The sequence below is a fragment of the Mauremys reevesii genome, linkage group 10, assembly GCF_016161935.1.
Source record: "Mauremys reevesii isolate NIE-2019 linkage group 10, ASM1616193v1, whole genome shotgun sequence".
Lineage (NCBI taxonomy): Eukaryota > Metazoa > Chordata > Testudines > Geoemydidae > Mauremys > Mauremys reevesii.
In genome coordinates, this window is record NC_052632.1 from 69335031 (window position 1) to 69352820 (window position 17790).

The window sequence follows — 17790 nt, forward strand, 5'->3', positions numbered from 1 at the left end:
TTTAAGATTTCGTGTGCCAGTAATACATTTTAACCTTTTTAGAAGGTCTCTTTCTATAAGTCTATAATACATAACTAAACTATTGTTGTATATAAAGTAAATAAGGTTTTTTAAATGTTTAAGAAGCTTCATTTAAAATTAAATTAAAATGCAGAGTCCCCCAGACCAGTGGCCAGGACCCAGGCAGTGTGAGTGCCACTGAAAATCCGCTCGCGTGCCACCTTTGGCACACATGCCATAGGTTGCCTACCAACCCTGACAAGTATCTGTCTAATCTGTTTTTAAAAACCTCCAGTGATGGGGATTTCACAACTTCCTTTGGAAGCCTATTCCACTGCTTAATTATCCATATAGTTTGAAATTTTTTCCTAAGATCTAACCTAAATTTCCCTTGCTGCATATTACTGATTACTTCCTGTCCTACCTTCAGTGGATATGGAGAAAAATTGATCACCATCCTCTTTATAACAGCCCTTAACGTAGTAGAAGACTGTTATGAGGTCCCTCCTCAGTCTTCTTTTCCCAAGGCTAAAGATACCCCGTTTTTAAACTTTCCGTTATGTCAGGTTTTCTAAATCTTTTATCATTTTTGTTTGATTTCCTCTGGACTCTCTCCAATTTGTCCATATCTTTCTAAAAGTGGGGCACCCAAGACTGGACATAATACTCCAGCTGAGGCCTTACCAGCCAAGCAAAGCAGGACAATTACCTCCTGTGTCTTAGATATGACACTCTTGACAACACACCCCAGAATGACACTCACCTTTTTTACAACTGCATCACATTGTTGACTCAAATTTAATTTGTGATCCACTATAACCCTGATTCTTTACTGCAGTATTACTGCCTAGCCAGTTATCCCCCATTTTGTAGTTGTGCATTTAATTTTTGCTTCCTAGGTGTTTTTTCTGAATTTCATCTTGTTAATTTCAGACCAAGTCTCCAATTTGCCAAGGTCATTTTGAAGTCTAATCCTGTCTTCCAAAGGGCTTGCAGCCTCTCCGAGATTGGTGTCATCCACAGATTTTATAAGCATACTCTCCTCTCCATTATCCAAGTCATTAATGAAAATATTAAATAGTACTGGACCCAGGACAGACCCCTGCAGAACCCCATTAGATACATCCCTCCATACTTCCCCCCAGGTTGATAGCAAACCATTGATAACTACCCTTTGAGTATGCTCTTTCAATTAGTTGTATACCCACTTTATAGTAATTTCATCTAGACCAAACTTCCCCAGTTTGCTTATGAAAATGTCATGTGGACCTGTGTCAAAAGCCTTACTATAATCAAGATATTTTATATCTACAACTTTCCTCGCTATCCAGTAGGCTAGTAACCCTGTCAAAGAAGAAAATGAGGTTGGTTTGGGATGATTTGTACTTGATGAATCCATGCTGGCTATTTCTTCTATGCCTATAATCCTCTAGGTGTTTGCAAATTGATTGTTTAATAATTTGTTCCAGTATCTGTCCAGATATTGACATTAGGTAGACTGGTCTATAATTCCCTAAGTCCTCTTTGTTCCCCTTTTTAAAGATAGTATGCCCTTCGCTAGTCCTCTGGGACTTCACTCATTCTCTGAGTTCTCAAAAATAATTGCTCACAGTTCCAAGATTGCTTCAGTTAGTTCCTTATGTAACCTAAGGTGAATTCCATCAGGCCGTGCCAACTTGAATACGTCTAAATTATCTAAATACTCTTTAACCTGGACTTTCCCTATTTTGGCTTGCGTTCCTTCCCCCTTGTTGTTATATTAATGGTTATGCATCTAGCCATAATTAACCTACTTAGTGAGAATGAAGCAAAATAGGCATTAAACACCTCATTGATGTTTGTTATTAGTTCTCCTTCCTCCACTAAGCAGAGAACCTATGCTTTCTCTCCTCTTTCTCTTGATCCTAATGTATTTATAGAACCTCTTCTTATTCTCTTTTATGTCCCTTGTTAGATGTAACTCATCTGGTGCCTCAGGTTTCTGATTTTGTCCCTACATGCTTATGTTATTCTATGATGAAACCAGGTGGGCATGAGTATTGTAAAGTCACACCAAAAGCAGTGCCCGAGGTTACATGCGAGATGTTAAGGTCAAAATCCTAACTAAAGGCTGATTCCTGCTATGACCTATAAGCCAGGAAAGTCCAGAATTTTCCCCTAAAAGTATGGGGATGTTATAAACTGGCAGAGTTCCATTAACTTTGGTGTTTAAATAGTAATTTTAAGAACTTGATTCTTGTTGCTCTCCATTTCCTTGTCTGTAGCAATAACACAATAAACAAGTTTAGTAGGTCAAAGTTACATTGAACTGAGTAATTGAAGAGAATTTCAGCAGAGGTTGCAAGCATCCAAGAATAAAGGTGCTTAGTTGTTTTCCAACTCAATTTAGTTCTTAACATTATTTGTTAATTTAAAAAGTGAAGTGATTGCTATTTTACTGTAGGAGATGGTCTAGCAACATAAACAGAAATTTTATGGGGTTAAAAGAATATTTTTATGGAAGAACACATAGCACAGAATTAGGCTGCAATCTTTTTCAGTTACAGCTGTAATATCACATTTAGCAATACTATATTTCTCAACAGCTGTGCTGCATTTCTTTCTTGGAATCCAATTCAAATTTATTCTTGGGCAGACAGAAAAAAGAAGAATTAGTACCAGCGTTTAGGCCAGAATCTCAAAATGGAAAAAAAACAATGTAAAAAACTGGACAAGCACCATACCGTAGAGTTGGTAGACTGAACAGTGAAATAGCAACCAATGATTAACAGCTAACCCAAGCCACACCTTACTGTTGAACTATGCATGTCGTCACCAGGGATCCTAGTCTTCTGTGATAAAAAACCCAAAATTCTCTGATAAAAAAACATAAAAATCCATGTTTTTCCGCAATTAAAATGAAACGCTGAACTTTAGTTTTCCTAGCCACAATATAAAACTAAAGATTCGCTGTAAAAATGCAAATTCTGCATTTTTCCATGCCAAGTGTATTTCTGGGATTCCTGGTCATCACTATAATACTTGTTTATACATATCTATCAATGTATTTATAACTGTAACATTTCACTGGGACCAGCCTTACCCTTTCTGGTAAGTAAAAATTAATTAATTAATTAATTAATTAATTAATTAAAAAGGCGCCTAAGGCGCGGAGCCCTCTTAGGCGTGGGGCCCGATTCTGGGGAATCAGGGGAATCGGCCTAAAGCCAGCCCTGCATCAGTTCTGCTGTTGGAAGGGGAAGAGAGATTGGTCTAAGAAAGAGGGATGCTATTTTGGGGGGGGCATGGCAGGGCTCTAGGCCCCCCACCCCCGAGTTTTATAGGGGAGGTCTACTCATCTTAGCCCCAGACCGAGTGTGATATGTGATGAGTTCAGAAGCTGGGAGCAGCACAGCCTTTGTGGCAGGGAGTTTGTTTATAAACAGAGGCAAGGTGATTAAGATAACAAAAGGCTTATCAGGCACTTCAGTTAAAAAATATGAAACAAAGGGTAGAAATAAAAGGTGAGAATGGAGAGAGGTAAATAGTGGTGTCCCTCAGGGGTCTGTACTGGGACCAGTCCTATTCAACATATTCATATATGATCTGGAAAAAGGGGTACTCAGTGATGTGGTAAAATTTGCAGATAATACAAAATTACTCAAGATAGTTAAGTCCAAAGCAGACTCCGAAGAATTACAAGAAGAATTACAAAGGGATCTCACAAAACTGGGCAAGTGGGCAACAAAATGGCAGAAAGTATCAGAGGGGTAGCTGTGTTAGTCTGGTTCTGTAGAAGCAGCAAAGAATCCTGTGGCACCTTATAGACTAACAGACGTTTTTTTGCAGCAGCTGTATGGATGAATACACTTTCTTTCGGATGCAAGTGTGAAATTTTAGAGGAGGTATATATAAGGCAAAGCAAGCTAGAGATAAGAAATTCAGTGTTGATAAATGCAAAGTAATGCACTTGGCAAAATATAATCCCAATTACACATATAAAATGATGGGGTCTAAATTAGCTGAACCCATCAATAAAGAGATCTTGGAGTCATTGTGTATAGTTCTCTGAAAATATCTGCTCAATGTGCAGTTGCAATTTAAAAAATCAAATAAAATATTGGAAATAATTAGGAAAGGGACAGATAATAAGAAAAAAATATCATATTACCTCTATATAAAGCCACAATGTGCCAACATATTGAATAGAGCGTGAAGATTTGGTCACCCCATCTCAAAAAAGATATATTGGATTTGAAAAAGTACAGAGAAGGGCAACAGAAATAATTAGGGGTATAGAAACACCTTCTGCATGAGGAGAGATTAAAAAGACTAGACTTTTCAGCTTGGAAAAGAGATGACTAAGGGGGGATATGATAGAGGTTTATAAAATCATGACTATTGTGGAGAAAGTAAATAAGGTAGCGTTATTTACGCCTTCACATAACACAAGAACTAGGGGTCACCAAATGAAATTAATAGGCACCAGATTTAAATCAAACAAAAAAAAGTATTTCTTCACAGTCAACATGTGGAACTCTTTGCCAGGGTATGTTGTGAAGGCCAAAACTATAACAGGGTTCCAATAATAATTAGATAAGTTCATAGAGCATAGGTCCAGCAATGGCTATTAGCCAGGGTGGCCAGGGATCCAATACCATGTTCTGCATGTTCCTCGCCTCTATTTTCCAGAAGCTGGGAGTAGACAACAGGGCAACTTGAGGATTACCTGTTCTGTTCATTTCCCCCAGGGCACCTGGCATTGGCCACTGCTGGAAGAACCGAATACTGGGCTAGATGGACCATTACCCAATATGGCCATTCTGATGTTCTTATATATATCTGCTCCCCATTGTTTCCCACTAGACCAGTGGGTCTCAAACTCTTTTACTGGCAAAGCCTTTCACACAGCAAGCCTCTGAGTGGGACCCACCTAATAAATTAAACACACTTTTTAATATATTTAACACCATTATAAATGCTGGAGGCAAGCGGGGTTTGGGATTGAGGTTGACAGCTCGTGACCCCCCATGTAATAACCTCGCAACCCCCTCAGGGGTCCCAACCCCCAGTTTGAGAACCCCCACTCTCCTCTCAGAGCTGGGATAGGACCCAGCAGTCCTGATGGGATCTCTCTCTCCAGAGAGTTAGTAATAAAGTAAGAATATACATTAACATTTTAAACCTAACCAACGTCGCTTAAGTGACTTGCCACAAGATGTCAGAACATGTTATTAGAGCTGAGTGGGTCTAATATTTATTTAATTTTCTTTCTCTTATAAAGGAATTAGATACAGGGCTCCTGTCAGCTAATTGCTAAGTTATCTACCAAAAAAACCTAGAGTTTTCAAGTGCCTAAGTAGCCCCAGGAATCATGGTTAAAGTTGCCCCTCCCTACCAAAATCTGAAATGGCGACCCCTGCTAAGAGGCTCTGAAATTAGGCATCCCATAAAGTTTGCTCAGGCTACATGCTCAAACCATTAGTTATCTTGCTCATGCCTAAGGCTGGCATTTACAACTAGCTTTTGTCTCACGTGAATTAGCAAATGAAAATAATTAATATAATCCTTTAACTAATTCTCCAGGACTTAACTTTAGCTTGGGGAAGCATCCCAGCTGCCTGTTGCAGATAATTTGCCTCAGTTAATGGTAGCAGTTCTGCCTGGAATGTAATGAGAGAGGTAATAATCATGCATTTACCGTGCACATCGATGACAGTGAGAGCCCCAAGAGTCAGACGGGCACCGCTGGACAACTTTCCTCTCACTAACTGAACAATTTCTCCAATTTGTAGGTTGCTCTTCTCCAAGAATTCCTGTTACGGAAAGAAATGTGAATATTAATGGCAAGCTGTAGCAAATAGCTCCTAAGCTCCCAGAGCAGTCATTATTAGAACAAACTCTTCCAACAAAATGAGGCAGTTCAGTAATGTCTTCCTGGCACTATGCAAACATTTAAGAGTCTCCTTCATATAGTGCTGTTTTATTTCATCATAACTACTCAGAAGGGTTTTGTAGTCTGAAATGGAAGCCTTTTATTTCTCCCTAAATCAAATGTGAGGTCTCTGTACCAAGAGATATGGATGCGCTCTCTATTGTCTAAAGCTGGATGAATTTTTTGTAATAAATAGTTATTCAGCAAATGTAATATTTTCCTGAATTTACTCTTTATTTTAAATTATTTTTCCCAAGTTTCTACTAATAATTTTGATCCATGGATCACTGATGATGATTTTTTTGCAAGCATTTTAAATTCAGCCTGTTTTGACTGGGCACATGGGTTCAGATCCTCAACTGCAGTAAATCAGCATAGCTTAACTGAAGCCAGGGGCGGCTCCAGGCCCCAGCACGCCAAGCGCGTGCTTGGGACGGCATGCCACGGGGGGCGCTCTGCCGGTCACCGGGAGGGCAGCAGGCGGCTCCGGTGGACCTCCCGCAGACGTGCCTGCGGAGGGTCCACTGGTCCTGTGGGTTCGGTGGAGCATCCGCAGGCACGTCTGCAGGAGGTCCACCGGAGCCGCAGGACCGGCGACCGGCAGAGCGCCCTCCGCGGCGTGCTGCCGTGCTTGGGGTGGTGAAATAGCTAGAGCCGCCCCTGACTGAAGCCAAGGTACTTTCTATGTCCTGAGTGGATGAGTACAAGCATCAGAATCTGGTCTCTGCTGCAGTAACTATTTAAAAATTTTCTGTTTTCATGAAAATCCCTGCCAGTAGACTCATTTGCTAGAGCAGCTCCAGAAAGCGAACAAAGAAGGGGCACACGGTTGAAGCAAATTCCTTTAAAAATTCATGTAAATAATCACAGGAAAAAAATGTTGCAGTATTCACCCAACTCTACTAGGGTCCAATCAAAAGCCCATTAAAGTTAACGGGAGGTCTTTCCATTATTTAGTGTGCTTTAGATCAGTCCCCAGTGGGGTAATACACAAGACCATGGGATGATGGATGAATTGCAAACACTTGTGGGAAGAATAACATTCAACTACCAAACCTAGTTGATGCATCTTTATTCTACAGAGAAGCTAGCAGCCACAAGAGCTGTGTAATCACCTGATCCTGCAAACAGCTACTCCTGTGTGTAGTTCCCATGAGACTAGGCATATACGCATACTAGCGGGGTAAGCATACATAGAGGAGTAACTATTTATAAGATCTGGTCATAGTTTGCAACTTTTGTTTGATTCTTCTATTCACAGTTGCAAAGCTCTATGACACAAGAATAAGAGTCCACAACTTGCTTCAGTGGAGTTAATCCTGATTTACACCAGGGTAAGTGAAATCAAAATCCGTGTCCATAATGATAGAGAAATAGTTGCTGCTGAGACGTAAGACAAATATACAACATGACTGAATGCAAAGTAAAAAGAGAAAACAACGCAGACGAATGACAAAAGTGAATAGCAAGAAAAGTGGAAATTGCAAAGCACTCTGAGTTAAATTCTGCCATGATTTAACTTAAGTAGAAAAGTCAGAATTTATGCTTTCAGAAATGCATGTCACTTTGTTAGAGTTCTTCGTAATATCATAATTTAGTCTTTGGTTAATTGAAAGAATTTACAAGAAAACCTTACAGGTAAAGTTCCTGATTGCATAGCTTCAGACACTTCCTTTGTCCAGTAGATGGATGAAACACAAATAACCACCTGTCCAGGCCACTGAAGTACCCACTTATTTCGGGGAACCTTTAAAAAAAAATCACACTTGAGTTAGAGAAAATGATGTGTATGCACTAGGCTTTGTCAATAATAAAATCTATTTTCCCTAATGCTTTTAACTCTGATTTATAAAATAAACAGCACTCAGCACTGAGAACTTCATTAATTTTCTTTCAAGGAAATTAGATATGAGACTTTTAATGGATGCTGCTGAATTGGCACGACAGGATTCTACTTAGTTTAAAACCTAACATTGTGGTAAAGGAGTGTTTGGGCCCTGTACATGTGCAGGTTACTTTATGTTAATTACTTTATTCTGTAATGTATTGATACAGAAGAGATGAATAATTACTTGAACATATCCTCCAATGCCATCTTGAATAACTTGTCTTATGCTGGCCAACATCATTTCCTCTACTTGCAAAAGCCATTTCTCTACCATGCCCTTAAAACAAGAAAAAGAGAGAAGAGTGAAAATACAGCAAATAAAATTTGTGATTAAATGGCATTTAAAGAGCAAATTTCACACTGGAGTAAACCTTTGACTATATTAGGCTTAAAGCATAAAGGCTGACTCATGCCTTTTTCTGCTCTGGTGGGTAAGGAAGAAAATGGGTGGACAGCCTCCAAATAGATGCACAAGCACTGGTGTACACAATGAAGGCATGACTGCAGCATAACAGTGCATACAGACAAATAAGCCATGTGAACTGCATGAGCAGTGCATCTGAAGGGGCAGCATGGTGTCCATACATCCAGGTAGTGTAAATGCAGCTCTGGGAGGTCAAAGCAACATGGCCACAATACCAGTGAACACATTGTTCCTGAAAGATGTGGTTAAAAGGTTGCTACATAAAATATCCCCTATCTTTCAAACCCCACCTTTTACCCCTGTTCATGGCTGCCACATAGGAATTCAGCTCCATACAATTTAGTGGGGCATGGCCGTGGAGAGGCAGAGGAATCAGCCACTCATTATGGCAAGTTTCTACAAAATCTATAGATTCATAGATTGTAAGGCCAGAAGAGACCATTAGATCATCTAGTCCTACCTCCAGTCCTAGATAACACAGTTCAGGGAATTTCATCCATCTAATTCATATTATAACAGCACACCTTATTACATAGTTTATAGTGTAAGTTACTGTTGCTCTTGGCAACAACAGTAACTCCTCTCAGTCTATCACCTCCCGCCATCCCCAAAAGGGCTGTGGCCACACACGCAGATGAGGAGAGCAGCTAATGACAAGGCATCTCTTTGAGCCACACTGCTATTGTTGTGGGGAAGGCACAGCCATGATGAGGGATAGTCTTAGATCCACAAGGCCTTCCCTGTGTTTTCATGCCATTCTCCACACTGGCCGTGCCTCCCTCCTGTTTCACTTAGGACTTAGCCTTTGGCCACCTCTAGCCCCCAAGGGACAATGCAGCAGAGCAGTAGTGTGCTCTGTACTCTGGCCTCATGTGTGGCTTCCTGCCCTGAGGAAGGCACAGTGTTTCTTCAACTTGTTACATGCTGCTACCTCCACTATGCCACCTTTTAACCAAAAGGCTAGACTGTAATCCTATACTAGTACCTTTCATATTTTCATTCATTCCTTGTTTCATCTGTGATGTGGTATCTTAGTTATGTTCTAAGGGCCAAATTGTTAAAGGTATTTAGATGCTTGAAGATGCAGATAGGCACCTACAGAATTTTCAACACCGCCCAAGTGCCTAACTCCATTTTAAAACGCCCAGTAGGCACCTATCTGCATTTTTAGATAACTAAATACCTTTAAAAATCTGGTCTTAGTATTTTAAAACTCATTTCCCCAGACGCACATCCTTTACCACCAGCTATTCATGTAATGTCATAAGAGAAAAAAATTACTTTTGCTTTCACTGGGTAGATTTTCTGTATGAAAGGAACAGTTTCTTTCTCTGAACTGATCATTCCTGTGATCTCCAGATCTTCTGTAAACTCTAATTTAGAGATTCCCTCAAAACACTTCTTTAAATGTGGCTGTACTCGAAGGGGATCTTTGGTTTCTGACAAAATCTCAAGCAGCTCATCATTAGACAGGAAAAAGAACCTATTGAAAAGACAATGCACATGCAGTTTTCAGACATGAAACTCATCATCTGAGAAGCTATTATATGCCAGGAGTGTGGATTTTCTCTAACTCTTAAAGTAAGAAAGACTTATCACAAAAGGGAAGTTACCTGCTCTGATTTGGGGAATGCACTATTCTCAAGAACTTCTGGGTTCATGTGAGTCTTTGATCATTGGACTTAAAAGTTTTAAAAGTTATAAAACTATTATACCTTTTTACATTCTGGTTGTCACATTGATCCCCTTATGCAAAACGGAGGGGAGAAAGAAATCTAAACAGGTTTGGGGGACAGCCATGCACACTGTAAAGGTAGCACATAGCCTGTTCTCCACCATCACCTAGTCATCTTTAGACTCTCTGGGGCAATTATTTGGGACTTCACCTCTGTGCAGCTGAGTAGGGCATGGCTTAGGGTGTAATAGGTGGTGGTGAGGGGTGTGCAATCAACTGCTGAAGATGGCATGTTCCCTGTAACTGATGATGTATTTTCCACTGCAAGTTCCTGCTGCACTAAGACACCTTTGCCTCCCCACCCCCTCAACTCTTGGGCCAAGCATAGCTCAGCTGGATCAGGGAATCTGGGCTACATTTCTAGAAAGGGAAATAGGTTGTCATTTTTTGTTGCATAGAACTGTGTTCTGTGACAACTACAAGTCACCCAACTCAATAAAAATTATTTCAAACAAAGAGAGCATTAGAATCTTTTTATGGTTCTTGCTGCTCTAAGTTGAACCTGTTAATCAATTTACCGTGAGAAAAATAATCTTTTCTTCTCCAAATAAGTATTCAGCCCCTTCTGGATATCATCTAAGAGAACATTTGCTTCCTGAAGCCTCTCCAACATCCTGGGTTGCTCAGTTGCTACAAGTACCCTGGTGTCTTTCACCTTTATAAAAAGAAACACAGTGTAGAAACTGCTAAAAAGTTCACATTTGGTTTGTCAGTTTGTTTCATTTTATTTTTATTTCATGACAACGAAGGCTACAGAATATGTTACAGAGCATGGAAAGTTAGAAACTGTTTTGTTGAATGTCCTCACATGAGGAAAATATATATGCAGTATTTGGCAGTTATTGCTGTTTAAGACCATTGCTTTGTCCAGATTAAACAGTACCAACAATATTGTAATCTGTGAAAAAATGTGCAGGATTACATCCATAGGTATACTGATTTGGAAAGAAAATTGCTATTTCTATGGATATTCACCTGTGCCTTGGGCTAGCAGCACTCACAGATTCATAGACATTAAGGTCAGAAGATACCATTGTGATCATCTAGTTTGACCTCCTGCACATTGCAGGCCACAGAACCTCACTCACCCCTGTAACAGACCCCTAGCTTCCGGATGAGTTACTGAAGTCCTCAAATCATGGTTTAAAGACTTCAAGTTACAGAAAATTCACCATTTACGGTACAAGTGACACATGCCCCACGCTGCAGAGGAAGGTGAAAAATTCCCAGGGTCTCAGCCAATCTGACCTGGGGAAAATTCCTTCCTGACCCCAAATATGGTGATCAGTTAGACCCTGAGCATGTGGGCAAGACACACTAGGCAGATACCTGGGAAAGAATTCTCTGTAGTAACTCAGAGCCCTCCCCATCTAGTGTCCTGTCTCCAGCAATTGGTGATTTGTGCTACTGGCAGTTGCCAATGGACCATATACCATTGTAGGCAGTCCCATCATATCATCCCTTCCATAAACTTATCAAGCTCAGTCTTGAAGCCAGTTAGGTTTTTTTGCCCTCACTGTTTCCCTTGGAAGGCTGTTTCAGAACTTCACTCCTCTGATGGTTAGAAACTTTTGTCTAATTTCAAGCCTAAGGATAGCCAGTTTATAGTCATTTGTTCATTCACAAACAAGAGTACAGTGCAAGTCCTATGAAATGCACCTGTAGCACCCTACATTTATCCTCTTCTGTACCTCCTCAGAGTTGTGTTTGCTGTCTGCTATTACAGTCCTTTCAATGTGAAAAGATCAGCTGTAATTTATTGTGTGATGTCTAGATTCTACAGAAATCTCAAAAGGGTAGATCATCTTACCTACAATTTTTGCTAAAAGACTAGGCATTAACGGTGTTTTGGACTCTGTGTTCTATGTTCCAATGACTGAAATCTGAGTCTCTGACTCTGGATAAGCAGACAAATTATCTTACTTAAAACTAATTTGATGAAATATAAATAAATATATTTTCACTTTATTAAATGCAAATACTTACTGTTTGTATCATGATGTCTTTCCAGTAACCGTCTACTATTCCAAACTTTCTGCCTTCTTCTGGCATTTGAGCTATAATGTCTTCTGAACTAAAAATTGGTTCCAGGTAAAGCCATGTGGCCTGACATTTTAACCAGCTATCTAAAATATCTTGCATTGAAACAAGCTTCTCTTCCCATGCCTGTAAACAGAACATTTAACACATATGGTCTGCAAACAATGGTTTTAAATTGTACATTGAGTAGCAGAATAAACAGAGGGTAAAATATCAGATAATTACTTATTTTAATGCAACATTTCCTGTTACAGTTCTCTGTTATCAGTATATGTGAGATTGAAAACAAACCACCCTAAGAGCTTTTCCTATAATATTATACTCTTGCCTGAAAGAACTACTTAAAAAACAAAAAAAAAATCATGGACTGATCATGCATCTTTCACTCATGTGTTTATTACTTATTCACATGAGCAGTCCCACTGGCACTACTTGTGTGAAGAACTACTCATGTAAGTAAGGTCACAAGATTGGACTTTTTGTCTGTTTGACTGTAAATTAGTTCATTTCAGGAGATAAACACCACCGTTTCAAAACTCTGGATGAAAGCATTGTTCTTAGTCATGAGTGACTGCCTCTGGACATGTTCAGAGATACTCTCTATAAATGGACTCTTTTTGGTTGTACAACATACCTCTGTTTTTGCCCTTATTAAGCAGCCAAGTTAAAGTTTAGTCAAATCCTTTAAGTAGCAAATACCATATATTTACAAAAAGAACTCAACGGACACATCAAAGGAGGCATATGAGTTTTCCAGGGCAATCTTTCGGATACTGTATTTCCAATAAAAGATGGTCCAATAAAAGATACTATTTCACCCACCTCATCTCTCTCATATCCTGGGACCAGCATGGCTATGACAACATAGCAAACTACAATGAAATTGTAACTTAAGGACTAAAATCCCTTTGTTTGTTGCAAAAATAATCAGTCTCTTGCATCAGATAAAACCCCCTGAAATAATTTTGACAATGAAATGACACAAGCCATGTGGGCAGAGTAGCACATTATTTTACACCCTCAAAATTAGTCTTTATAAAAAAAAACAATGATGTGATTTAAAAAGAATGGAGAAACACAGAGATCTTCTGAACTTTGCTCCAGACACACAATAAATATCTGAATATTCATTAATTTTGACCCAATATTATACTGCTGACAGCCAAATTGTTCACTGAAGTCAATGGGTGCATTGCCTGAGTAAGAAGAGGAGGACTGGGCCCTCTTTCCTTGCCAAACCGTCTCACAGATCCCTTTGTAAGGGGTATGCCAGGTATGTATTATAGGAAGAGGTATAGCCAGACTGTATTGTGTTTCAGCAATTGCCAGCTGCCATACAGCCCCTTGGGGACTGTTACGGGTGGCTATAAATTAAAGTAGCATTTGCTCCCACTGCCCTCAGCTCTTGATAGGATCGGGGCCAATGTCCTAAGGAATGGATGGAATTAAGGGTTTAGAAGTGTTGACAAGTCATGACAATTAGGTTAGAAAAGCCTTCAAATTATCATCAAATATTGATGGGAAAAGTCTGTTTTCTGTGGAAGCTTCCTTTAGGGAAATCAATATATTTAACTCTTCTTTCCATCAATGAATTACTTGTAGGAGGGCTTTGTTTCATCAAAACAACAAGGAATCTGGTGGCACCTTAAAGACTAACAGATTTATTTGGACATACCCAAATAAATCTGTTAGTCTTTAAGGTGCCACCAGACTCCTTGTTGTTTTTGTGGATACAGACTAACACGGCTACCTCCTGATATTTGTTTCATCAGCTTACCATGAAATCATATCTGTATGGAGTGGCGGACCAACAGCTAGAATGACTTTGAAAATCTTATGGTAATGCTAAAAGATTACAAATATATTATTTCTCACAAATGACAGAGCTGCATCTCATTACACAACTTAGCAGAATTTGTTTAAAGCAACTGACCTATTCCCAAAAAACATGCACCAAATGGCTTGTCTATGCAATTACGGTTTCCTTCAGCGTACTGGCAAGCTTTGCATATGCTTCTTTGGAAACCAGTAGCTCAGTGCTCTTTGAAAATACAATATGAATATTTGAGTTCTTTAGAAACAGCTCAAGTTTATATTTTAACATCTTCGCATGCCAAAATACCACAAAGCACTTGAGAAAAGTGTATTATGAGAGACATATTAACTCAATCGAACCAGCTTCCTCTTACCCGGCATTCAGTTTCTATCGGTTTGATGAATGGAGAGCCGCACATTGTCTGTGTTTTAACAATGTGATCATCGAGCAAAAGCTGGATATCATCAATTGCTGACAGGATACTGGTATTCTGTAAACATATCAGACTTTGTTAAGGCAAATGACATTATTCTGATTCATTGATCTTAAACTATTTTACTCCTAAAAATTTAGCCTGTAATTCCTGGTGTCTCTAAGGTGTGGATGGAAGCAAATGAGCGCCTGTAACATATCAGAAGAGATGGAATGTATCTCTGCTGTATGCCCCCATTTCCAAAATGTCCACAGAGACTCTACCTTAGTTGGGAAAGAAGGATGGTCCAGTGGTTGGGGTGTAAGCCTGGGACTCGGAGAGAGTCGAATTCAGTTCCCTGCTCTACCATAGACTTCCTTTGCATCCTTGAGCAAGTCACTTAATCTCTCTTCGCCTCAGTTCCCCATTTGTAAAATAGGGATAACACCACTTCCCTACCTCCTAAGGATGCTGTGAGGATAAATATGTCAAAAACTATGAATTGCTCAGATACTATGATATTGGAGGCCATATAAGTACCTAAAATAGATAGTCTGGTAACTTCACATGGTCTGTTGGGCCTGATTCTCCTCCTCTCAGTTAGTTATACCACTGTAAATCAGGAATAATTCCACTATTTTGCTGAATCAGTGTGAGGCAGACTCAGACCCATTCTCCTTAACAACACATTTTTTAGTTTGATGTATACTCACAGTGTCCCTGTACTTCACAAAACTGAAGCTTATATTGGCCCATTCCGATTTCATTTTGTCCATGGATTTCTCTAGGGAATATTCTTTACTGGCTGCTGCTCCAATAGGCTCCAGTCTAGATTAAAATGAAATTTGGTTTAGCTACATTGCAAAAAAAACCTCAACACTCTAAAGAGAAAAAGGAAAAGATTTTGAATGAATAAATAAATAAATAAATATAATTTAGAGCAGTGATACTCAGACTGAAACTCACGAGCTACAAGTGGCTCATTAATGTGTCTCCTGTGGCTCTTTGCAGCACATGATATTAAACACTTTGTGGTTTAATTATTAACTAATCTAAGTTATTAACCAATCAGGATGCTTTTACTATGTTATTAACCAATTGTAGTTGATAAAAGAATGCTTGGTCAATCATTTTGCTGTGAATGAAACAATGGATTCACAGTACTGTGGCTCTTTTGGGTAATGTTGATCGCTAACTTGACTCCTGAACCACTGATGTCTGAGTTTTAGAATAAGATGCAGATCTGTAAAGCAGCAGTGGCTTCTGTTTTTTTCTATGGCTCTGAAACCTGGGCCATCACAGAGAACTGCAAATGCACCAGCTGTATGCTTTCAACATGAAAGAGCAATGACGTATTGAAGGCATATGATAGTTTCATCGCATTACGAATGAGGATGTCAGGCACCAGACCAACCAGCCTCTAGTGTCTTCCCAAGTGATTCAATAATGGCTCAGATAGCTTGGCTATCTGCTCCATATGCCATATGTGTTTGATCCAACACAAACTGAATGGGGAAGACATTATGGACAGCTTTGCCGAAACGCTGGAGGGATGTCATGGCTTCTGACCTCACCTGCCTCAGCCTTAAAAAAGAGCAAGCTGCAACATTGGCAGGAAACTGGGCTCTCTGGAAATGGGGGCTACAAAGTGTGTACTCTATATTCCACAAGCAGGAGAATGAATGAATGAATGTAATCTTCCAGTGCAGGAAGGAAAAAGGCAACTAGGTGAGAAAACGTGAGAAAAATTACAGATTTTCACATGCCTTTGAAGTATTTGTGCATTACAGCCCAGTATTTGCATACACAAGTGGTCAGTTAAATGCATGTTTCACATATATTTGTAAATTCATAATAAAAAATATCATATATATTATGGTAGTGCCTAAAGACCAGAATCCCATTGTGCTCGGTGTTATACAAACACAGAAGAAAAACACAGCCCCTGCCCAAAAGAGCCTACAATCTAAGTTAAATTAAGCATATACCCAATGTTGGTAACTGCATGCTTATCATTCTAGAAAACAGGCCCATAATTCCTGAAAGATGGACACTGGATATCAAGGTACCTGACTTCAGAGACAAAGATACAGAATGTAATAAAAAATAGTATCAAAAATACGTTTTAAAATTGTCTAAAAGACTTTTACTGTAAAATATGTGGCAAAGACAAATACATGACAGTGTGGTGAATGTTTTATTGTCTCTTCTTAGGGATTACCTGCATAATTCACTCATAGCCTAGAAGTTTTCTGGGCATTCCAGAATCACTGCTCCATCTGCTGCTGTTCCTCCACAGTGCATATGCATATATTTCAAGGATTTTTTATTTATATAGTCAAACTAATCAAGTTATTGCTGGTAATCACTATGATATAATGCTGCTGCTTGGTTGTAAATTAAAGCTTTGTAGAGATTGGGTGGGGGTTGTGAAGTGATGTAATTTAAATACATAATCCCATTGTTTTTCAGTGGGGCTTGTGCTCTTTAGGCACTTTTGAAAGCGCCATCCTTAGTGGATAAAGTTCAGCAGTGAAAATTTGAAAGGCCTTGAAAACTCTAAAATAATAATAATAATAATAATAATAATCCAATAAGCCTCAATGCACTAGAATTTGGTATCTGATTATGAAAGCATATAAAATATATTGGTTGCTTTTAAGGAATTAGATTTAGGATGTATTTCTTACTTTTCAATGTACTTTGATAATCCATATTCCAACATGTTTAGAAGGCAAGTAGTTTCATCAGGTCTTATTTCATACCCTACTATTTCACTGATCTGAAAATAAGTGAAAAAATAAGCACTATCATCACATAAATTTGTAACCAAGGATTATCAAGAAGCTGGTAAGATATACAAATTAAAGAAATACCAACATAATTTCCCCCAGTTCTGTAGTTTTACCCACAGACCAAACTCCCACTTTGTCACAGGGAGTTTTGCCTGCACCCTTAAAGATTTCAATATTAAACCATCATGCGGTAAATTTTGAGTGGATTTCCTTATTGTGGTAGACTGTTTTCATTGTTTAAAATGTATTTCTATGGCACCTGCTCCCAATGTCTGTCCTTCATTCCACGATTGCAGGCAATAGACAGGATGGGAAGATGCTGCTTAAACTTGTCAAGTTTAAATTTCACATTTTCTGCTAAGCGTCTAGGTCCAGGCAGGTCTGCAAAAGTCTTAGTTAGTTTATACATCGTCCGCCACATATTTCCAATTTCCTCAGTAATTTCTTCAGAATTCAAGTCCTGGATAGATCCTGCATGTATAATTAGAAAAGAGCAGCAAGAAGATCTCAGTGCCAAGTTATTACTAAAAAGATTCATTTATAGGCATTTGTTACCATTCTCCCTTAAGGAAAATGTGCAAACAAATTAAATTCCTGAAAACCACCTTAAAATAAAACCAGGTCCAGGCCCACAATTATACTTAGCACTTATATACAGTGTTTTACCTCTTCAAAATGTTTTATACACAGCCACTAATTAATCTTTGCAATATCTGCATGAGCACAGTAAGTAAGTAATAGCATTCTCATTTTATAGATAGGGACA

At 39.0% G+C, this 17790-nt stretch overlaps 1 protein-coding gene across 4 annotated transcripts in view; it reads right to left on the reverse strand.

The window, feature by feature from the left end:
• DNAH3 (dynein axonemal heavy chain 3) overlaps positions 1–17790 on the reverse strand; it is a 112444-nt gene that overhangs the window by 60229 nt on the left and 34425 nt on the right. For all 4 annotated transcript variants that reach the window (XM_039492965.1, XM_039492968.1, XM_039492964.1 and 1 more), the window contains 10 exons: positions 17284–17495; positions 16920–17011; positions 14943–15057; positions 14191–14307; positions 11948–12127; positions 10480–10616; positions 9508–9709; positions 7987–8079; positions 7551–7661; positions 5681–5795 (listed from right to left, as the gene is read on the reverse strand). In XM_039492965.1, the coding sequence (XP_039348899.1) occupies positions 5681–5795; positions 7551–7661; positions 7987–8079; positions 9508–9709; positions 10480–10616; positions 11948–12127; positions 14191–14307; positions 14943–15057; positions 16920–17011; positions 17284–17495 (1374 nt within the window). The remainder of the gene's footprint in view (positions 1–5680; positions 5796–7550; positions 7662–7986; positions 8080–9507; positions 9710–10479; positions 10617–11947; positions 12128–14190; positions 14308–14942; positions 15058–16919; positions 17012–17283; positions 17496–17790) is intronic.